Raw genomic sequence first — 24139 nt, 5'->3', positions numbered from 1 at the left:
ATAATGTCGCATATTATTGGTATCCCTCAGTTTCGAAGGAGTTGTTGAAACGTGTTGTGGTAGTGCTACAACGGGAAATGAGGTGTTGAAAATGAACGACGAAGACTATAAATGTGCTTTATTAATTAAAAAAAATTATTATTTTTCATTCTTGTAATATTAAAGCCATCATCAATCGGAATGGGACACGGTCTAAATTTCTTTGGCTTCAACAAAATGTTTACTTCCCGCGAAAACTTAAGTCGTCTTATTGGTCAATGCCGAAGTGACGCGTGACTTGAGACCCCGGGAACCTGCATCTCCCAAACATAGCCCACCAATCACTAGGCTGCTACCAAGTTACACAAGCCGGTGTCTCTTCCGAACAACCATCGTGATTGGCCCCAAGCGTCTAGAGATCACGCACCGAAAGCGTGCATGAACTACTTTGGTGTATAAAAAGCAAACCGAGGTTTACAGAGACATTATTCAACTGTAAACCACGCCTCACGAAATTTTAGAGTCTTCGGCAATCTGCACTTTGTAAGGTAAGTTCGGGGTCGAGCTATATAGGCTCTCATTTCTTTTCTTAGTTTGCCAAAATAATTGAGTAATTTGTTCATCTGAAATTGTTAACGTAAGTGTTACCTAACTTGTTTCCCAAATTGACAAAAAATGTAATTGTCTGTTCCATAGGGTATTAAAAGTACTTGTGTAATGAACCAAAAAAAAAGAGAAGCTTTTTGACTAATAACATGAGACCAAAAAAAACAAAAAAAGGGAAAGAAATCCGTAGATCGCAATTTTTAATTTCTGAGAGGCAATATTTCTGTTTATCGTTTTGGGAGTTTACAAAACATTATCACTTACTTATGTTTCGACTTAACACGTACCCATTATATAAATCGTGTATGCTGATTCCCCTGTTCATTGCATCATGAAATGCGTAGTTGTTACTGCGAAAGCTTATTCAAAGTGTCCGATTCTAGTGTAGTCATTTACACTGTAAAAAATAATGTGTGAAACACTGTTAGGCAATATAATTTTACCCAACATTTGTTTGAATTTACCCAATTTGGGTAAAACATTTGAACAATAGGGGAAAATTTGCTCAAGAGTTTAACCTGTTGAGATCCCACCAACGTTGGTCAACTATTTTGCCCAACGTGTTTACAGTGTAAAGTGCTACCTAATACTTTTCCATTTAATACAGGAAATTACCCGTTGAAAATCTAAAAACCATACGGAAAGAAAGAACGATGTTGAACGAAAATTCTAGCACAGAGTTTGTAAATCTGATAAAAGCACGCAGGAGTAGGCCCACCAGTACTTTGTTATTTGTATTCTTAAGAAATGAAGGTTAAAATCCCTACGGAAGCAAGCACGAAAATATGCGGGTATAGGATAAGGCGTCTATTTGCGTTGGGAAGACGAAGGGCCTTCTCCGTTAAGTCGAGTTGACTGGTGTTTTTTTAGGGAAAGCCCCACCCACAAAAAAGAGAAACCTGTAAAATTAAGTGAATCCTTTAAATGGCTGCACTTTACAGTTTTAATTTTAAAACATGAATCTTCTATAATACATTTTTCTCATTTTATCAAATTGGTGTGATGTTAAAAAAAGCGTTTTCTATTTGACAGACACAGTGTCTGCAGTCATCATGGAAGACATTTTATACCTTGGCGACAAATACTTCTACACTCCGTACATCTATCCAGAGTGGTGGCCGGAGGACGACTGGAAACGGCAGTTGATTGGCATTCTCATCTTCAACTGGGTCGGCCAATACGTGCTGTATTTCGTGCTGGGATTACTCGACTACTATTTCGTGTTTGACCACCGACTGACGAAACATCCGTTGTACATAAAGGTGGGAATTCTGAGGATATATTTATTTGAGACATTATTTTCAATAAATGCAAACCTCACGCTTAAATCATGACGGGGTATATAAATATGGCACTGCACTCCAATAATTGCTCTATTTTGAAGTATTGAAATTATTACATATGTCAGTAGTGTGCTTTACTTTATTGTCATATAAGTATAGATTTCACTGCGTCAAGCGAAAGTGGTATTGCGGAAAATATTTACAACTTTTGAAGTTGTAAGTAAAGTTTTTACCCTTTCGTTGCTAACATTTCCAAATCACTTGCTAATAAATGACTTTTTTTGTAACTTGTTTTTAGGATCAGATGAAGTTGGAGATCAAATACTCAATCAAGAACATGGTTTTCCAGACGGCTGCATTTGCGCCTATATTTCTGCTGGAGGTCAGGGGTTACAGTCGCCTACATCACGAATTAAACAGGGGATTTTTCGGTTAGTCTTTTCAAAGGTTGTTTAAATTTATTTCCAAAACGCGATCATACGCCTTGTTGTTCCCTTTTAGAATCCTTCTCTCTTCTGGCTGCCGAAAAGCAATTTCGACGGCTGTTGTATAAGTACTTAAAAGACACTGGGCCTATAAGAATACAATGAGTCGACAAGTAAAGTTTAACAGCTGTTACACTGTTTTTATTCTTTAAAGTTTCATAACCATGGAAATGTTCACTTTTTACAAATGGATGTGTTGCGTTTTGGAAATTAACTCTTCTTAAATTGAACAGTTCTTTTCCGTCCCCGTCAAATCCAACGCCGTTGTGAGGAAAGCCTGATAAGTATTTTCCCCCTAAACTTTTTAAACCCCATTCTTCAAAACAATGAGAACTAGGCATACCTTAGGCCTATGGTTACAGAGAGAGTGTAAGCGTGCAAATGTAGGCAATTGTCAACATTGTTACTTAACTTAGTTCAAACCGATATCCACCAATGTAAATCCCGCAAATCAAAAAAGACTATCGACCGATCCGAGTTGCCACTCTTGGAGTGCGTTCGATTACTTCCCCCAGCTTAACTCGCGCCTGGCTCCTCGCGTGATGACAGACATGCGCAGTGGAGCTAAATACGAATGGTTTCGGGTAAAGTTTCGTGCAAGAGCTGGAAAGTTGAACTTTGACATGACACTGAGGCTGCATCTGAATCAACTGTTTAGAGCTATAGGTCTAGGTCCACGCCCATTGAAAATACGCGGGGATGCGCTGACAATAGACGTAGCCGTAGCTCTGGAAGCACACGGCCTGAGGCTCCCGCCGGACGTCACGTTAGAAGCCATGTTTATTGCATGCCTTATGGGATACTTACCCAAGTAACCGGCCCGGGGAGTCGGTTACTTGGGCCAGCAGAGGCTCGAGTAAGCGCGAGAAGTCACGAGAGGTAAATCGAACGCTGTCGCGCTTGGGGGAAGTAATCGAACGCACTTTTTGTGATTACTGGGCTCAGGCTTCCCATCATTAGGCCTACTAGCTCGCTTTGGTGTTTCACATAATGCACTCCCCCCACCCCCCCCCGCGTGCAGAGCTTTATGAAAAGCGCACCAGTGATGGGCGGTCAGGCACGAAAGCGTTCCATGAATGGCTACCCAATTAATTCCCCGTAAGTTAAAAATCGGATCGGTGTTCGGGCACGACCTAAAGAGGGCGTTAATAGCCCAGCACAGAGGCAGAATGGAGGACAGCTTCACGTCATGTACTGGTGTGTGCTTTTCATCCGCTTATCATACGGTCTAATTAAATGCGGTTACTTTCTGTGCGCGTACAAGGGAATGACACTTTTCCAGTCAATCTCAGACTGAAACAGATCTCGAACTTGCCTTTTTTTGCAGGATTTTTAAGGTTGTCTTGCGTTGTGTTAAACATTACTGTTAAATGTATTTAAACTATACTGATATTGTCTCTCTTTTCAGGATATTTGAATCCCGTAGTAGAGATTCTTGGCTTCCTCGCCTTCACCGACTTCACCAATTATTGGTTCCATCGCTTCCTGCACCACCGCCTGATCTACAAGCGCTTCCACAAGCAACACCACATGTGGAAGGTGCCCACTCCGTTCTCCGGCTACGCGCTGCATCCCGTCGACGGATTCCTGCAGGGCATCTCCTGGCACATGTTCCCCTTCCTCTTCCCCTTCAACAGCCGTCTCTTCATGTGCTTCTTCCTCTTCGTGCTCATCTGGACTGTCAGTATCCATGACAACCTCTGCGTCCTCCCCCGAATCCTCCGGCCCATCGTCAACGGGGCGGCGCACCACACCGACCACCACATGTACTACAACTACAACTACGGTCAGTTCACCACGCTGTGGGACCGCGCCTTCGGCTCGCACCGCGTGCCTGGTACCCACCGCGGCAAGGGACCACTCGATGACGTGATGGCCCTGGCCGCCAAGTCCAATTGTCTGACCAACAACAATGGTTATCAGAGCGGGATAGCTGAAACACAGAAGGAAGACTAGGGCCAGTAAAAGAAGGGGGAAAGAAAGAACAATGTGTCCGTTGAAATGTGACAATACCTTGACGAAATAATTGCTTAACCGCATATGTACTCTTTACCGCTGTCACTACATACGTGTAATACCTTTGTAATATTGAGATAATAATTGTAAAAATGAGAATGTTAATAGCTTAGCTACAATTTTTTTCATGGTAAAGTAAACACCGTTTTTTTGGTTTAAAAGTGCATTGCTATGTCACGTAAGCCAAACATTATATGGTGAAGGTTTAAGCCATTACCAAAGATACTGATTCAAGTTGTAAATTATAACAAACAAACCCTGCATAGAAATATGACTGTGTACATAACCAATACAAAACAATGCCATGATTATTCCGCGGTGCTTTTTTTACCATTAACATAAAACTAAAGCAGCATAAACGTTTGAAAATGAAACCATTGCAGACAAGATAATTGGTGTGTTTAGTCCTACGAGAATTGTTTTCTTAAGTACTGATGTATGTTATGTTATTCTTTCACCACAAATTACGGTAGAGTCGTGTTTTATTGTCGTGACATGGTGCCGTTCCAAAGAAATTGAACATATCCTAACTCGCATACAATAATTTTGTTCCGTCGTTAATTCTTCTATAGTATATCGTAAACCGGTAATGCATAATTTAACTGTTCAAACTGCGAACAACGCCCGTAGGGCCTGATAGTTAAATATTGTATAGTTTTGTAATAAAATGTATCAACCGGCAATTGACTTTTACAGTTGGCAAGGGAAGTCACTATGTCGGACTTGCATGGTTTGATCGCTGCTATGTAAATTCGCCAGCAACCATAAGCACCCTTATTAGAGTGTATTAAATTGTTGTTTTTCAATTCAGTGACAACTAGTGTTGCAAAATGTCTAATCATAGTGAATGTCCTAGTTAATGGATTTCCTGCACTGTAAGATGGTTGTTACGTGTGGGGAACGCACGGCAGAAAGAAATAAGTAATAAAAACGGGAATCATGACTTTTGAATCAAAGGCAAAAAAGAGACCAATATATGATTAACAAAATTTAATTAATTCTCCCAAATCAATCAACAGGACAGTGGGTGATACAAACAATCTCAGTTAGTCTTCAACTTTAAGCGTCATGCAAGAACCTCCAAGCATTAGACACAGGCAAAGCAAATTAAATTACAAAGAAATTAGCAAAGCAGCAATTTATACAAACAGGCCAAATAAAGTAAAGAACAAGCCGGCAAAATAGAGTTAATAAGCAAAACACACAAAAAAGGCAAATTGTATTCGGCCGAATACAATTACCAATAAGGAACCAGTAGCAGGAACAGGCCCCGCCCAGCCAGTGCCCACAACGGTATTAGCGCAGCCGTCGAACCAAGCATCTCCGCACCCAACCGTAGATCAGCCAAGCCACAGGTAAGTCAGCGTTGAGCACCGGGAAGTCAGCCACATCAAGCAGGCCACGACAGTCCAGGTCTCGTCCGGTAGTACCGTCAGCCTCGGCCACGATCCAGCGATGAGGGGTACGTAGATCGGTAGGACGGCGGGAGATGCTGGCTCAACGACGCGCTAATGAAAATCGCACATAATGGTTGTACATGGGCACCAACTGAGAGCGAATAAAAGCCAGTCAGTGCTTATATAGGGTATTTACCCGCGCGTAGCCACCATAACAAACATTCATTAAATACCGAAAATTCTAGTGCGGGAGCAACCGTACTAAAGGATTACAGATTAGGTGGGTTCGTAACACTCCCCTCCATAAAAAAAGTTTGAACGTCAGGGAAAACTTTCTTTTTAAACATGTGGCACGCGAATAAAGCCCTTATAGAATTATTACATGTATAAAGTTTACACTCCATTATACATAATTACTAATTATTAATTATTAATGCCAATTTAATAAAGTTATTAACATAATGTTAATTGGAAATTAAACCAATTATTCAAATGGCAAACAGTGATATCCAGATTATTAATTGGCAGACAGCGAAATCAAGTTAGTAACACCTGGACAAAGTGTCCGCTATTACATTATCTTTGCCCTTAATATGACGAATTTCAATGGCAAATTGCTGAAGAGCCAAACTCCATCTTAACAGTCTCTGGTTTTTGTTTTTCATCTTGTTCAAAAACGTCAAGGGGTTGTGATCTGTATATACTACAATCGGTTTCACTGCTGAATCTACATACACCTCAAAATGTTGCAGAGACAAAACTAATGCCAACGTTTCCTTTTCAACAGTGGAGTATTTCATTTGATGACGGTTCAACTTTTTTGAGAAGTAACATACTGGATGCATAATACCACATTCATCTTCTTGTACAAGTACAGAACCTACTCCAACATCACTAGCATCAGTTACAAGTGTAAACGGTTTATCAAAGTCTGGAGCAGAAAGAATTGGTGCGGACGTGAGCATGGCCTTTATCTTTCCAAACGCCTGATTGCATTCATCGTTCCAAATGAATTTTGTGTTTTTGGCAAGCAGGTTTGTTAGTGGGGAAACAACATCCGAAAAATTACGGCAAAACTTCCTGTAATACCCAGCCATGCCAAGGAAACGCATCAACTCCTTCTTTGTTTTTGGTTCAGGAAAATTCACAATGGCTTCCACCTTAGCGTTTACTGGCCGAACTTCTCCTTGGCCGATTTCATGGCCCAGAAAAGTAACCTTGCCTTTCCCAATCTGACTCTTCGACAGGTTGACTGTTAGTTTAGCTTGGGAGAGCCGATCGAACAAAGATTTGGTTTGCTCCACATGTTGTTCCCATGTATCACTGTATATAACAATGTCATCAATATACACTTCAGCGTTTTCTAAGCCTGCAGTAATTTGATTCATGATACGCTGGAATGTGGCAGGGGCGTTCATCATGCCAAAAGGGAGTACTTTGTACTGGTACAGACCCTGTGGGGTTACAAAAGCTGAAATCTCTTTTGCTCGAGTTGTTAATGGCACCTGCCAATATCCCTTCAACAGATCATATGTACTTACAAACTTAGCACTACCAATCTTATCAATGTAATCATCAACTCTTGGAAGTGGGTAAGTGTCGGGTTTAGTCACAGAATTAACTTTTCTGAAATCGGTACAAAACCGCATAGACCCATCTGACTTAGGAACCAAGATACATCGAGAGCACCAGGAGCTATTACTCTCTTCGATAATACCATTTTCTTTCATGTACTGGATTTCTTTGTGCATGAGCGATTGTTTAACTGGTCCACATCTATAAGGATGTTGCTTCATTGGTGTGGCATTTCCAACATCCACATCGTGTTCGGCAATATCAGTTTTTGTGGGCACATCAGAAAATAATTGCTTATTCTCATTCAACAAATTTGACATTTCTGACTTCTGCTCTGGATTAAGATGTTCCAATTTCACATCTAGATTTGCCAAAATCTCTGAGTTATTCAACTTGATGTTGTCACCTGGCATCTGACAATCATCTACATTATCAGACTCTACTGCACTTACAGCTACTGGTTCAGTTTTAGTTTCTGATGGTCTGACATGGTAGCTCTTAAGCATGTTAACATGGCACAACTGTCTTTTCTTTCGCCTATCAGGAGTCTGAACTAGGTAATCTAGGTCACCTATTTTACGTTCGATTACATAAGGTCCACTATAACGGGCCTGAAGTGGTTGACCTAATAATGGTAACAGTACAAGGACTTGATCACCTGGTGCAAAACTACGATCTCGAGCTTTACGATCATACCAAGTTTTCATTTCTCTTTGGACTCCCTGAAGGTGATTGTGTGCAAGTTCACAAGCATTCTGTAAACGCTCTTTAAGTTTTACAACATAACTCAGAACGCTGTCAGTAGTTTGATCATCTCCTAACCACTTTTCTTTCACTAGAGCCAATGGACCTCTGACATTACGCCCAAAAACTAGCTCAAATGGGCTAAAGCCTAGGGACTCATTTGGTACCTCACGGATAGCAAAGAGAAGTAAAGGGAGACCTTCATTCCAATCCTTATCATGCTCTGTACAATAGGCTTTGATCATGGACTTCAAAGTCTGGTGAAATCGCTCAAGTGCACCTTGACTTTGAGGATGGTATGCACTAGATGTTACAATATCAATGCCTAAAGCACTGAGTTGATCTCGGAACAATTTAGATGTAAAGTTTGTTCCTTGGTCACTTCGCACTACCTTGGGAAGACCAAAACGAGTAAAGAATGAGATAAGTGCTTCACTTACTGGTTTGGCCTTTATCGACCTTAAAGGTACAGCCTCAACATATCTAGTGGACGAGCACATGATAGTAAGTAGGTACTGGTGCCCTGATCTAGCTTTGGGTAATGGTCCAACGCAATCAACAATGACTCGGCTGAATGGTTCAAGCAAAGTGGGTATTGGCCTTAAAGGAGCTTTAGGTGGATCCTGATTAGGCTTACCAACTACCTGACAAGTATGACAAGTTTTGCAGTAATCGGCTACAGATCGTCTAAGATTAGGCCAATAAAAATGCTGCAAAATACGATCACAGGTTTTTGTCACACCTAAGTGTCCAGCCATAGGGATGTCGTGTGCTAAACTCATTATATGACTCTGATAGGTTTTAGGCACAACAACTTGTTTGACAACTTTCCACTCTTCATCAGCGGAGACATATGGTGGTCTCCACTTTCGCATAAGTACGCCATTACTAATGAAATAGCACACAGGCACCTTAGAAGCTTCAGTTTCACTTAAAGCAGTCTTACTTATGCTAATCAATGTAGGATCCTTCCCTTGTTCAGCTATCAAATCCTCTTTACTAATGAAAAGATCACTAGAAACATGCGACTGAACACCTGGGAAATTTTCCTGAAATGGCATAGAAGATTCATTCATGAATGTGTCAGATAAATCAATGCCATCTGATTGACCTAAGAACTCAGTACTAGTTAGTTTATCCTTACTAGTCATTGATCTAGTGGTCACACATGAAGGAAAGATACCCGGAAAATCTTCCTCCAGCTGAGTAGTGTGATTTTCACTACTCGCAAATGTATCCATTACCGGTTCAACAACAACTTTGCAACCAGCAACATCATTACCTAGGAGTAAGGTTACACCTTCTAATCCCTTCGGTAGGCTTGGGGCCACCCCTACTGTCACAGGCCCTGAAACCAAGTCTGACTGTAAGTTAACATGATGAAGAGGCACATCAATGTAATCATTACCAACACCAGTTACCAATACATTAGTTCCTGCATAAGATTGATCAGTTAAGGGAACTGCACCTTTAAGGAGCAAGGACTGAGAAGCTCCCGTGTCCCTAAGTATTACGACTGGATACTGTGGCAAGTCTAATTCACCTTCGCCAAGTGAAATAAATCCCTCTGTGATAAAGGGTAAGTAGCCCTTACTTATGTCAGACAAAGAGCCTTTGACTTCATCATTGTTCTCAGAGAATGTGGAACATGGAACACTCTTAGTGAATGCAACCGGCTTAGAATCACTAGAACCACTAGCCTGCAGTTTTCTCAAGTAAGCAAAACAATTGGATTTTATATGGCCTGTTTTCTTACAAAAAGAACAAGTCACGGTTGACCTACTACTAGATGTTTCCTTTTTTGCACTAGTCCCTGAATTTGCACTGTCGGGTTTATCAGTATCTACTGACTTATAACGTGGAGGACTGTTACGAGCCCGACGTTTACTAGAGTAGTCATTACTCTTAGCAAAATGTGTTTTGTGTGTCAACACATAATCATCAGCTAATACAGCTGCCTGATGTAACTCTTTAACCTGTTGTTCCTCTAAATGTGTTTTAACATTATCTGGGACACAACTCTTAAAGTCCTCCAACAGCATAACCTGCCGTAACTTAGCAAAATCTTTGCCTACACTACAAGAGTCACACCATCTATCAAAGAAAATCTCTTTCTCACGTGAGAACTCAATATAATTCTGCCTATCCTGCTTTTTTGAATTCCTGAATTTCTGCCGATATGCCTCAGGTACTTGCTCATACGCTTTTAGAATAGCCGACTTAACTAGCTTATAGTCTTTACTTTGTTCAATAGAGAGAGCTGAATACACCTCTTGTGCTTTACCAGTTAAAACACTTTGCAGCAACAAAGTACGCATATCTGAAGGCCATTGAAGCCTATCTGCTACTTTTTCGAAATGCCCGAAATACTTGTCAATTTCTTTGTCCTGAAAAGGTGGAACTAAACGAATGTGTTTACTAGGATCGAACGCACTATGTGTATGTGACGTAGTCTGCTTTAACTTAGCTAATCCTAATTCAATCTCGGCCTTTTTCCTTTGCTCGATTTGAATTTCTAACTCGAGTTCTTTGAGTCTAATAGCAGCTTCTTCTGAGTGATGACTAGGCTCTGCAATTTCTAACTCTAGCATACCCTCATCTACAAAGAACTCTACAAGTACAGCCTTTAAATCTGCTTTTTTCATACTAGACAGTACAGAAACACTATAATGCTTAGCTACGTCAAACAATTCAGTACGCTTCAAAGTATTCAGTTTACTCTCCGAGGGAGAGTCTTCAAAGTTAGCTACAAAGTCACTAAGATCGAATTTGCTTGCCATGATTCGCTTCAAGTTCAAAGTATGCAAAGACTAACTGAAAAACAAGGGTATAATAAACCCAACTACGGACAATTTCTTAGCTTGTAATTTTGCTCGATTCCCGGACAAGCCCCCAATTCTGTTACGTGCGGGGAACGCACGGCGGAAAGAAATAAGTAATAAAAACGGGAATCATGACTTTTGAATCAAAGGCAAAAAAGAGACCAATATATGATTAACAAAATTTAATTAATTCTCCCAAATCAATCAACAGGACAGTGGGTGATACAAACATTCTCAGTTAGTCTTCAACTTTAAGCGTCATGCAAGAACCTCCAAGCATTAGACACAGGCAAAGCAAATTAAATTACAAAGAAATTAGCAAAGCAGCAATTTATACAAACAGGCCAAATAAAGTAAAGAACAAGCCGGCAAAATAGAGTTAATAAGCAAAACACACAAAAAAGGCAAATTGTATTCGGCCGAATACAATTACCAATAAGGAACCAGTAGCAGGAACAGGCCCCGCCCAGCCAGTGCCCACAACGGTATTAGCGCAGCCGTCGAACCAAGCATCTCCGCACCCAACCGTAGATCAGCCAAGCCACAGGTAAGTCAGCGTTGAGCACCGGGAAGTCAGCCACATCAAGCAGGCCACGACAGTCCAGGTCTCGTCCGGTAGTACCGTCAGCCTCGGCCACGATCCAGCGATGAGGGGTACGTAGATCGGTAGGACGGCGGGAGATGCTGGCTCAACGACGCGCTAATGAAAATCGCACATAATGGTTGTACATGGGCACCAACTGAGAGCGAATAAAAGCCAGTCAGTGCTTATATAGGGTATTTACCCGCGCGTAGCCACCATAACAAACATTCATTAAATACCGAAAATTCTAGTGCGGGAGCAACCGTACTAAAGGATTACAGATTAGGTGGGTTCGTAACATGGTCGCTACACATAAGGTGTCCATAACACAATTGACCTATCGCCGTTTGCGAGTTAGCCTCGCCACTGGACAATAATCCTGTGAAATTGTGTACTTTCTTTAAGTTTTGTTTGTTCCCGGATCCATGTGTACATCATGTAATAAAAATTGTAGACAATTATGTTACAAGCAATTCTACTGCAGTAGGTAAATACATGCGTAATCTGTGCTATCATTATTTTTCTCGCTATCTCTCCCGGATCTAGTGTTCATTATACTTTGGTTGCTACGAGTATAGTTCTTTGCAGGGTGACCGAAAGGCCAGAGCCAAATTCTGCTAAATGCACATCAAACACCTGTCAGACTTATCAAAAATCTGCCGAATTCCCCAGAATTACTCGAAATACACCATAAACACTTAAAATCACATGTAGATTGGTAGTATAGCCTTAATTAAGATTCAAATTACATAATAATCTAGTCACATAAAGATGTTGCGAAATTATTGGTGGATTTCGGGCAAAACGCTGATCCGGCCACGACGAAGTCCGTTTTCCAGTGAACCTCGGCACCTAGACCAGCCAACCTGTCGCATTATGTAAATTTTTTGGTATAAATTTGCTGTTTATCTGTCATAATTTTGCAGAATTATGTCAGAAATCTGCCCCCAAAAATCCATTCTGTCAAATTTTCTGTCAAACTGGTTTTTTTTTTTTTTTACAAAAATTATGTCAAAGTTAGCCGAAAATCGGCTAAAACGGTCACCCTGGTTCGTTGGTTGCTACAGGTATAGTACTTTTGGCCGTGCATAGCAAGATAGCAAAAATAACGAATGACATGTGACTCGCTCTCGGCCAATCAAGATACAGAATCTGTGGGTGAGGTGTTATAAAACAATTAGCAAAATATGCCACATTTGCCACAATGCCGTGTTTCTGACCATTATCAAAAAAAATCAGAGTAAAGTTTTGAAGAAGAAAGTTTGCAAACAATTAAGATAATTGGTGTGCCTACTAGACTTGTTTTCTTAAAGTGCTGGTGTATATGTTGTTCTTATATCAGAATAAATGATGGTGGAGTCGTGTTCAGAATCGTGATATGGTGCCGTTCTGTCATTAATTCTTTTATATGAATATATCGTATAGACCAGTAATGCGTAATATAACTGTTAAAATGCAAATGACGCCGTACGGTCCGATGTTAAAAAATTTAAAATTTTGTATTTTATTGGATGAACCTGAGTCTGACTGTTAACAGATGGTAGAAGGAGTCACTATGGCGGACTTGCCTGATTTGATCGCTTGATTTATATCACCCCGACGCAAAATTCCATCTTATTATAATGATTTGATCGCTGTTATGTAAATTTGTCAGCAACCAATGCCCTCATCGTTTAAGATCATATACCTTATCCATAAATACCTAATACAGTTTTCAAGTAAACGGCCATCCTCCACACAAACGATCAGCGTTGGAATACGCGCTGCATTCACACACAGATGAGTATAGGCTATTTGCATACACCCTCGACTTACTGAAACCACAACTCCTAAAAGAAACGGGTACTGAACATAGTAACTGTACCCCATGTGAATTTAGTTTGTCTGCTTGCTGTACAAACCAAATATTTCTGCTTGTGAAAAAAAATTATGTACGTACCTTTCGAATTCAAAACTATACAACAATATGCACTTCGGTACCCTGACTCTGTCAGACATCCATTAACAATACATGCGTTTAAGGCGGCCGAGTCGCTCGGCCTGATGGCCCCGCGCGGGGCGGTCTATTTCCCTGTCACGAAGTTTATTCATAAAGTAACTGCACAGCTAGTTGCTGTCAACTGTAGTCAATGTTCAAAGCAAATTTGAATGAAATCACAAAAATTGTATGTATGTACTTTTCAATATTTGAAACCATAAATTAATCTGAAGTTGATCGACTGCATAATCGACCTATAATCCAATGTTGGCTTGTGTGTGGGCCGGGTGGGTGCGCGCGTGCACCTCGCTGACACCACGTTACACTAGGGGGCGCTCTTCATGAGATATAGATATATTTTTATCAATATGAATATACTGGCATCAAATAGGCGCATTTTAAAAGCATGTGTTCTTCGTTTAACCACTGAAGACATTTTAGTCGTTGGGATGTTGAAAAATAACCTCAAAATCAGCTCTCTTTTTTTTCTCATCACGAATAGTGGGTGGGGGAGGGGGGTGATTAAATTTTGCCAACCCGTGGTTGGCAAAATGTGGATTTTACCAACCTCGCGTAGAAAGGATTATGTATGATAGCAACTGTGTGTGTTATGTTGCGTAGGCGCGCGTAAGTCAAATACGATGGTGGTTGAGCGCATGTGTACTGCTGTATTGTTACAAGCTACCGTATGACTGTTGTAAATTTGGCCAATCATTTGGCTCGCATGATGCTGGATCAGCCATTTATTTTGCTTGTTCTTGAAGCCGGCCTTGATACAACCTCGCCCCAGGGTGTTGAACAGCACGCACCCATCACTACCTGCTCTCTCACCCTGGTATTGTATCATTTGCATGTACACGATTTTTGAACACGTATGCAAATTAGGAACAGTCTGGTGCCTGGATATGCGTTACATTAGCGTTTGTTTTTGTATGCGGTGTCTGGGGTAAAAACAGTCATTTCGTCGCGGCGCAAGCACGGCGTGAGTTACGAAAACACGATTTTTAAAATTAAACTGTAACGATCTATCGAGACAACATGCAGTGTCATATTTCATATTAATATGAGCAAATTGGAAAGGAAATGAGTATTTTCGAGAAGGCGTGGACGAAAGATCGCGAAAACACGTACTGCACGTTGTGAATAATAGCACCAACTACATGATAAAAAATCATAACTAGCCAATTGCGGTATCGAATTAGGATACAGGAAGAAAGTTTCCTATATCCAGGGCTTACAATTGGAAACGAAGTGGGAAATAAAGTGAGCACTGGGGACAAGGTTGGCCATAATATCACCGTTATTACAACCCATCGGGTATCGACCAATCAGAAGATATCAAGTCTCCAAGGTTTTTATTATTGTTGAGTAATGATACATGCGTGGATAAAATTTCAATATTTTGTGTGTAAATCGCTTTACAATTTGGTTTTTTAATAGCCTATAAAGGCATTTCACCAGGAGTCGAACGGCAGATGTCCGTTACGGAGCTCCGCACTTGTCAACCGTCAGCGATTTACGAAGGAAACTCTTCATCGTTTACTGCGTGTTCTGCTATTAACAGAGCTTCCTTTCATTTCACGGAGATCGTAAGTAGAAATGTAGACAGTGAATTATAAAGAGTACACTAACTTCGGAGCAGCGGTGTTATCTAACCGGGGGAGGGGGGGGGGAGGGGGAATGGGGCAACTTCCCCCAACGACATGATGCCAAATATTTTAAGGAAACACCTCACTACCGGTACTTGTAGTATAGTTACATTTTTTTTATGATAAAGTAAACTCTGTACTGGTTTAAAAAGTGCGTTGCTATGTTACGTAAATCAAAGGTTATGATTATGGTGAAGGTTTGATCTATTGCAAAAGATACTGATTGAAGGTATTGTAGAACATTTTGTCATTTGTGCATTTTGTCCGTTTGTAGCAACAAATGTGCTCAAAATCTAAAGACCGGTGCTTAACAACTAACCTGATGAAGTTTAAGCTTTGTGAAAACTATATATATTCTGAGAAAACATTTTAGGATCTCGATTTCAATTCAAAAGTTGCCGAGTCAAATTTTGAATTGCGCCTGATATCAGCATCCGGGACACGTTCTCATTCACCCGATTGCAGCTACGTGATGTCACGCGCTGAAACCAATGAATAATTAGCAACTGCACGCGCGTGTGCGTCTTGTCAACGCTTGTGCGCACCCATCCACATCCCCGCCCAATTACGAACCAACTGTTATTAAACGAATATTCCCAAAAATGTGTCACTCGACGCATCTTTGGAAATTACCATCTTTTATTATATCTTCAAAATAACCTCATGCCAGAAGATATAGTTTTGTTTAACAGTTAGTTTCAGTAAAATATTTTATAGTTTCGTAATAAACTTGATCAACCTAAGTCTGACTGTTAACAGATGGTAGGGGAAGTCACTATGGCGGACTTGCATTGTTTGATCGCTGTTGTGTAAATTCATCAGCAACCACTTTGTTCATCTTTAAGATTATAGACCTTATTTAGCACCGATCTTAGAGGTTTTTTTTCAAATTTATCATCAACTACTGTTGGAAATGTCAAATTAATTAATATCCAAGTTAATGGACTTCCTGCTAGTAAGACGGCCGCTAGGCTCGATACATATATGGTGTTCATATCACAATACACGCGTAATATGTGCAATATCCTTTTCTTTCTCGTCTCTCTTCTTCTCTTCGTTTCTACCGCACGAGGGCGGATCTAGTTTTCAGAAGGGGGGGGGGGTGATATGAAAGGAGTTGAGTGAAAGCGTGCCAAATGCACGCCCTGCTTTGGGCGGTCCGGTGGCGATTTTTTTTCCATACCACCTATTCGCTACTATATGTAGAATTATGCTGGAGGGCCCTATACGTGCAATAGTATAATGTTTAAAACGACCATATCGATCGAGTCACTGCTGTAGTATCATGCATACTACATTGGATTACAAATCCGATGGTGTGAGTTCGATTCTCATTGGATGTTTTTTTTTAAATTTCTTCTTTACTTCTTTTTCTCTCTTATAAAGGTTTGTTAGTCATTTGAAACATTTGTCTTTTACCAGTATGTGGTGTGGAGTATTTCTTTTACCAATATGTGGTTTGGAGGATTTTTTTTCAAGGGAAAATAAAGTCCGAGAACCTGACTTGCAACTCAACGTACTTTGAATACGCCCATAAGGAATATAATGGGTGCATGCCTATGTTCCCCAATACCGATGTTTCCCAATACCGATGTTCCCCAAAATCCTTACCGTATAACCCTAACCCTAACCCTAGCCTTGTAACCCTAACCCTAATCCTAAGGTTCTCGCGGAAAATCGGTTTTGGGGAACACAGGTATTGGGGAACATCGGGTAGACCCCAATATAATTGTGTGCGGAAAAAAATATCGCGTCCGAGGCATGCCCCTCGGAAATTCTGAAATCTACAAAAATGCTTTCTTCTGCATTCTAAGGTAATTTCAGAATGAATTTAGGAACTATAGCGTTCCATTTAATATGTTGGCCTCGTTTTACAAGTATCATAACATTGGTTAACCCAAACCCCTCACTAGATCCGCCCCCGCTGCAGCAATCGGGACGTCGCTGCCAACTACTATCCCCTGCGAGCTTTTAGTATATACCGTGTGTTGTTGGATTTTTTTGGTCGTTAATAATTATTCGATGCTTGCCATTTCCCAATTATTCAGCGACAACGATGCGAATTAAGCGCTGGTCATTTTGTCTCAAAATCTGCATCTGGCATCCTGGCATACTGAGACAATAAAGTTTTAGTATTTTAAGCAATTTTATGTAAATCGTTACACAGTTTGGTTTTCCACGCGGTGCGTATAGCCTATACAACTCATTTTATAACGAGTGGAAGGCACACGAACGTTTACACGGAGCTCCGCGATTGTCAGCGATCAACGAAGGAAACTCGTCATCGTTTACTGCCAGTTCTGCTATTAGCAGAGCTTCCGTTCGCCGCTTTGTCTAATGCCGGCAAGTTAAGCCACGATTGACTTGGCGAAAGGCTAGCTTCGGAGCAGCGGGTGCGGCATAATGTTCCCCAATACCTATGTTCCCCCCATTACCCTAACCCTTACCCTGAGGATTGGGGAACATGGGTATTGGGGGACATTATGCATAGGGGAACATAGGTATTTGGGAACATCGGGCGGTGTCATCCAGCCGGGGAAGAGAGTGGGAAGGGGGGGGGGGGATGGTGGCAACTGCCCCCAGAGACATGATGGCAATTATTTTTGAAAAGGAAATTCCCCACTACCGGTACTTGTAGAAATACCCTCAGATACTTTCACAATTATTTTTACGAACGGGAAAAATTTGGACCATTTTCCCCAAACGAAATTACCCGTTGGCCCACTCCACGAACCTGAAACCTAAGTTGATATTGCTTTGGAAGCACAATTTGCCTTTAACATTAATTGCATAAGCGTTGCAAGCCTACACCATAATTCAGGCAATGGCCTCCTTCAGGCAATGACGTCTCGGGGCCCGACACCTTTTGGGTATCAGTAGGTTCTCCCTGTTTTATTTAGGCCCGTGGGGTTCCGTGCACCAACAAAAGAGGGCGACTTTTTACCACTTTTGAGAGCCACGTGATGGACGGGACACACGGCGTGCGCGTACTGAACTGTACTGTACTGTACTGGTTCGCGCGCGAAGTACGCACGACTTCCTGGATGTGCCGAAGCTCCCAGACTAATCCCCGCCCCAATAGTTTTGGATCATTCGAAATACGCATTGGATGTATCGGAGACCAGTCTAGGTCTCCCCCAACTCTCCTTTTCTTGCCGCTGAAGTGGCAACCTGGTTTCCATGGGTCCGATCTTGCTGCGCCATGCTGTCTCCCATCATGACTTCCGCGATTTTTTTTTTTTTAAGAATCAATCCTTTCAAACTTTGGACGCCGCGTTATTTGGCAAGGATTTGTATTGAATGTACATACCTCTTTCGTCCCGTTACAACCGAAGATTCAGGTTCTTTTGGGCGAAAAACGAGGCTTATAATCCATATCGTACAGGCATCGCGCAGTTGTGAAAAAAATCGTACTTGACGTGACGTGCATAGCGCGCGAGCGCCCTATCCGGTTCGTTAGTAAAAACGTCATACACGCGCGCCCACCATTGATGATTATAACACCTCACCCACAGATTCTGTGTCTTGATTGGCCGAGAGCGAGTCACATGTTACTTTCTAATTTTGCTATCTTTCTGTGCACTGCCAAAAGTACTATACCCGTAGCAACCAAAGTACTATATCATTAGCAACCAAAGTACTATTTCCACGGCGCGGTATTTGTTTGCAAATAGATGCTGGTGTGCGCCTTACGCGTTGCGCGTAGCGCGTATTGTTCCAAAGAGAGCGTGCCGCAGACTTGGGTTCAAACATATCGTGAAGGGGTAGTTTCGAAGAGAGAAATACATTTTCCATCAATTTTGTGTTGAAATTGAAGTTTATTTCAACTGTGTTCAGATTTAAATAATTTAAGATATTAAAACCAGGCAGAATCTGTGGGTGAAGTGTTATAAAACAAATATTGAATGCTTTATCTCGTGGTGAAGTAAATCTAGCCTCCCTCGGTGATCCATGGACCATTCTACTTTGATCACCTCGGGAGGCTAGTTTTACTACACCTCTCGAAGCATTCAATATTTGCATATTTCCACGGCGCGGTATTTGTTTGCAAAAAGATGCTGGTGTGCGCCTTACGCGTTGCGCGTAGCGCGTATTGTTCCAAAGAGAGCGTGCCGCAGACTTGGGTTCAAACATATCGTGAAGGGGTAGTTTCGAAGAGAGAAATACATTTTCCATCAATTTTGTGTTGAAATTGAAGTTTATTTCAACTGTGTTCAGATTTAAATAATTTAAGATATTAAAACCAGGCAGAATCTGTGGGTGAAGTGTTATAAAACAAATATTGAATGCTTTATCTCGTGGTGAAGTAAATCTAGCCTCCCTCGGTGATCCATGGACCATTCTACTTTGATCACCTCGGGAGGCTAGTTTTACTGCACCTCTCGAAGCATTCAATATTTGTATACTAGCGCACATTGGCTACAAACGCTCGAGCTGCGTTAACTTCCGGTTCCAATCGTGCAGAAAGTGCTGGAGGTGACGTCACACTAACGAACCGGATAGGGCGTGCACTCTTTGAAATGCGCGCGCAGTGCACTCTGAATAGCCAGTCAGCGTCGTTTACGTGTTTATCACGGACAGGGGCATAGAGCTATATTAAATTAGGGGTTAGTGAAGAACGCGCACGCGCCCATGGAGTCGAGGCTGTTGAAGGGGTACTTGTGCACGGAGTATGGAGGTTCAAAAGTGGACATCTGCTTTTCTGCTAACAGAAGAGCAGAAAAGCAGATTGACCGTTTTGTTCAAATGCATTTTTTACTTTTCTGCTTTTCTGCTACAAGAAAAGCAGATTGAACGTTTTGCAAAAATGCACTTCTCGACTTTTCTGCTACCAAAAAGCAGGTTTTACTTTTTGTCCACGTACGGTTAAAAAAGGTACATCTGCTTTTCTGCTACCAGAAAGAACCATTTGCTTTCCTGCTACAGAGACTGAGCAGATTAAACGTTCCGGAAAACAACAATGCCACTCTAGTACCCACCATATTCGTTTATATTCAAGTTTGTTTTTTAAATTTTATTTGATCGGTTTATATCGTATAATAGAAAATAAAACAACCAACCAACATACAAACAAAACAGCGAGGTTCTAGGCCTATGCCGACCAGCGGCGTAGCCAGGGTTCTGACCGTAAAGGGGGGGGGGGGGGGGGGGGGGCCTGGATGTTACAGTAGGCGGCGCCACTTTCTGTTACGCCCGTTAACCACGGTGAACACATTTCCAGTGTGATGGGTGACTGGGGGAGGGGGTCTACCCGATGTTCCCCAATGCCTATGTTCCCCAATACCGATGTTCCCCGAAATCCTTAGGAGGGCAATTTATATGATATTACACTTGGGTTTTTATACACTTAAAAGGGCACTGCGCCCTGAAACGAGCCCAATTTGGCTACAAAACTCCACTTTTGGTCCTCTTTTGTGACCCCCAAAAAGTCGGGCTGTTCATGCTAGTTTTGATTCCAGCCGTAAAGTGATCGCCTTCCGCGGACGTGTAAGAAACCACATTTGTGTATTGGTGTTGTGTGTAACTTATGTGAAACGCATTAACGTGTGTCCAACATTGATTGAAAACGACGGGAAAAATACGTTCCGTACTCCACCGTGTCCAACCGACATACTGGTATGTTTCCTTTCAACCAGATCGATGTTTAAAATATGATAAGTAAACAGTCCAAAACATGAATATTTCGGGGAATTCAGGACGCAGTGCCCTTTTTTATTTCCAGGGTCAGATTTGACCCTTTTTTTCCAGTTCAAAATGACACTTCTCTGAGTCACTTTTCCAGGGCATTTGAACCAATAAACATGACCTTGCTGCGCTTCTGTTTTGTTTCGTATACCTATAGATTACCAGAAGCCAACATGGTTGACACTTTGCAAGCCATCAGCACTGCTTTGCAGGTAGTCTGCGGCGCAGCCATAGTCAGTAACGTCCTTGCCGTGGTGCTATTTGCAGCTACCAAGCAGCTCCGCGTCAAGTACTACGGCTTCGCCTTCAACCTCGTGCTCGGCGACATTGCGGCTCCGACCTTCATCTTGCTTGTAAAATTCAGAGCGTACTTGCAGGTTCCCAGCGTGGTGTCTTTAAGTTTGTTCCACACGTCCCTGTGTGCCGTGGAGCTGAGCATCCTAGCGATTGCTGTGAATCGACTCCTAGCTTTGACCATCACGCCCCCAGCTCGCTATGACGCCATGGTGACACGCGGTCGCATGCTGGCAGCTTGCCTGCTGATTTGGGTCATCTCTGCCGCCCTCTATGTCCCCACCACGCATATCAACACCCCGCTTGTGGCATACATGCTGCGGCCGTTGATCTCGCTAGTCATCCTGCTCATCACGGCTGTCTTGTACTGCACCGTGTTCCGTCAAATCGCCCGGTACACTCCACCACTTGCATCCACCGAAGGCGCCCGGGCCGACGAGTCCGTGGCCCGTGCGCGCCTCCGCCAGACGCGCTACTTGATGATCACCTTCGCTATTATCTTAGTCACGTGCTTCGCTTGTTGGATCCCATTCTGCATCGCCAACTTCATGAATTACGTCAGTGGCAAGATATATTCCGTTCAGCCCCAAAGCCTCAAGGTTCTCTACCAGCTCTCCCTCCTCCTACTGATGCTCAACTCTCTCATTAACCCGTTCATCTACTGGTGGCGTATCCGAGAATTCCGTGACGGCATGTACCGTTGGGTCTGCCTTGTGAGGGGATCTGCTGATCCTGAGAATGAAGTGGTCACCCTGCAAACAATGCAGGAACCAGAAAATTGATTCTCTCAAGAGAAACACGTTTTATTCCACACCTCAACTTCGTCCTCACGAACAACCAGTGGCGTCACCAGACTTTTCAGTCTGGGGGGGCACGGGGGGGGGGCACCAGCATTTGATGGGGGGCACTTAGGTGGATACGGATCGCCGTCCTGGGGGAGGGGGTGCCCCCCTCCCCTTTGGAAAATTTTCGCATACGGAGGATGGGCTAGATGCAAAATGGTGCCACATTTGATGCTAAATTCGATCTGAAGATATCTCCAGAAATTGCTATTTAACCAACTCAGATGATGGGAGTTGAATATAACAAAATATATATATATTTTTTTACCAACCCAAATCTCAGATGGGGGGGCACTCGGGGGGCACTAGGTTTTCCAGGGGGGGCACGTGCCCCCCCTGGCCCCCCCTTGGCGACGCCACTGCGAACAACAGTTACAACATTAATGGAAGTCATGGAGTGACAGTCACAAAGCCCTATCAGTACTCTCCGAACAAAAGTTGAAGTTCTTTCTGAAAAATTCGGGTTCGCCAATAGATGGCGTACTTTTAATACAACTCATACCCAGAGCCATATATAGAGAGAGTTGCGACATGAGGGTCGCACTGTTTGGAAACAAAATTGTGGATTATGTTGACCGCGGATATGGAAAACTGTTTAGATTCAGGACATTTGGTTAAAAAACCTGAAATGTGTGTTTTCTCACTAGTTTCTGACTATAGTGATCTCAAATCTCTCGGGGATTCATTTCTGGCCTTTACCCACCTGGTGAGAACTTTTGACCTAATTTCGTGAAGTTGGATTTTTGGGTCGAAACTCTCTCTATATATGGCTCTGCTCATACCATCCTATCCTGTTGATATTCGCAATGCATCTTGGGTCTGGATGACAAACAAACCAGGCAATTTGTGCACAAGTATAATGGAGCCGAGTACCAGTTACAACGTTCATATTTTTATTCCTCCTCATTATAATATAAAGAATTTTGTGATTATCTTTTCACATTTGTCTTTTCACGCATTGTTGCATTGGTGATTTGGAATATGCTCATTTTAAAAACCATTTTTTAAAGCCTATTAAAATGAAGACAGGTTTTGGAATCCATTTGTAGAGACCAGTTTCGTTACTCACTTATCTGGAACATTACAGAGATTGCAGTATCGGCAGTAAATTTTGTGTCCATTTTGTTGTAAAATGATTGTCATTAGTTTGGCTTAACGGAATACTGTAAATGATGATTTCAAGTAGTTCGATTATTGTAGCAGAAAGGTTGGTATTTTGGGAACGACTCGGTTAGTGGGTTTAATTATGACAGTCCATCATTTGTAATTTGTGCATTTTGTTCGTTTGAAGCTACAAAAGTGTTCAAAATCTAATGAAGGATACTAAACAACTAGCCTGATAAAGTTTCAGCTCAGCTTCAGCTGTATATTCCGAGAAAAACAGCATTCTAGGATCTCAATTTCAAATCAAAAGTTACTGAATCATGTTTTGAATTGTTTTGAATTGCAGCTATACGCGACGTCGCGCACTGATCCGACGAATAATAGTACCCGCTCGCGCGTGTGCGTCGTGCCAATGGTTGCGCGCGCTTCGCCGAATAACAAAACGAACTACTAAATTAAATTTTCCTACGGTGCATCTTAAGACGCACCGTTGGAAAGGCCTTCTTTCGTTGATAACTTCAAATTGACAGCTTACAAAGAAAGAATAATTTCACAGGGAGTTTAGTTCCCTTACTATCTTTCAACCAAGTTTGTTTTTCAACAATAATTACGCCATCTTATAATAATAATTCCATCTTATAATAATAATTACGCCAGTTACTTTTTCGGATGGCTGCAAATGATGGACTACAGCTTTAAACGAAATAATTGGTTGTACTGGAAAGGTTAAATTTCGTGATCCTTTGTTCTGACATGAAAATATTCACAACTTAAAAAGTACTGGACAGCCTTCAATGACATAGTTGTCTGCCTAACCACTCTGCGTTTGTAACTCAACAAACGTGAACCTTTAGTTTACTTTTTGTTTTGTATGCCAATAGATTACCAGACCCCAACATGGTTGACACTTTGCAAGCCTTCAACACTGCTTTGCTGATAGTCTGCTGTGCAGCCATAGTCAGTAACGTCCTTGCCGTGGTGCTATTTGCAGCTACCAAGCAGCTCCGCGTCAAGTACTACGGCTTCGCCTTCAACCTCGTGCTCGGCGACATTGCGGCTCCGACCTTCATCTTTCTACGGTGTATTTTTACGTCCCC

At 42.0% G+C, this 24139-nt stretch overlaps 2 protein-coding genes across 2 annotated transcripts; both read left to right on the top strand.

Annotated features, from left to right (window-relative positions):
- The first annotated feature begins 424 nt into the window (after positions 1–424).
- Positions 425–5041, top strand: LOC119735716 (lathosterol oxidase-like). The gene is made up of 4 exons (XM_038209613.1): positions 425–527; positions 1618–1847; positions 2167–2299; positions 3762–5041. The coding sequence occupies exons 2-4, from the start codon at positions 1638–1640 to the stop codon at positions 4307–4309; spliced, it is 891 nt and encodes a 296-aa protein (XP_038065541.1). The 5' UTR covers positions 425–527; positions 1618–1637; the 3' UTR covers positions 4310–5041.
- Positions 5042–20975: 15934 nt separating this feature from the next.
- Positions 20976–21878, top strand: LOC119735267 (beta-3 adrenergic receptor-like). Its single transcript, XM_038208968.1, has one exon. The coding sequence runs from the start codon at positions 20976–20978 to the stop codon at positions 21876–21878; it is 903 nt and encodes a 300-aa protein (XP_038064896.1).
- Positions 21879–24139: the final 2261 nt, after the last annotated feature.

The sequence above is a fragment of the Patiria miniata genome, unplaced genomic scaffold (assembly GCF_015706575.1).
Source record: "Patiria miniata isolate m_02_andy unplaced genomic scaffold, ASM1570657v1 HiC_scaffold_29, whole genome shotgun sequence".
In the NCBI taxonomy this organism is placed as follows: Eukaryota; Metazoa; Echinodermata; class Asteroidea; order Valvatida; family Asterinidae; genus Patiria; species Patiria miniata.
Note: the sequence above shows the minus strand (reverse complement) of the source record. Positions and strands in the feature narration are given on the sequence as shown.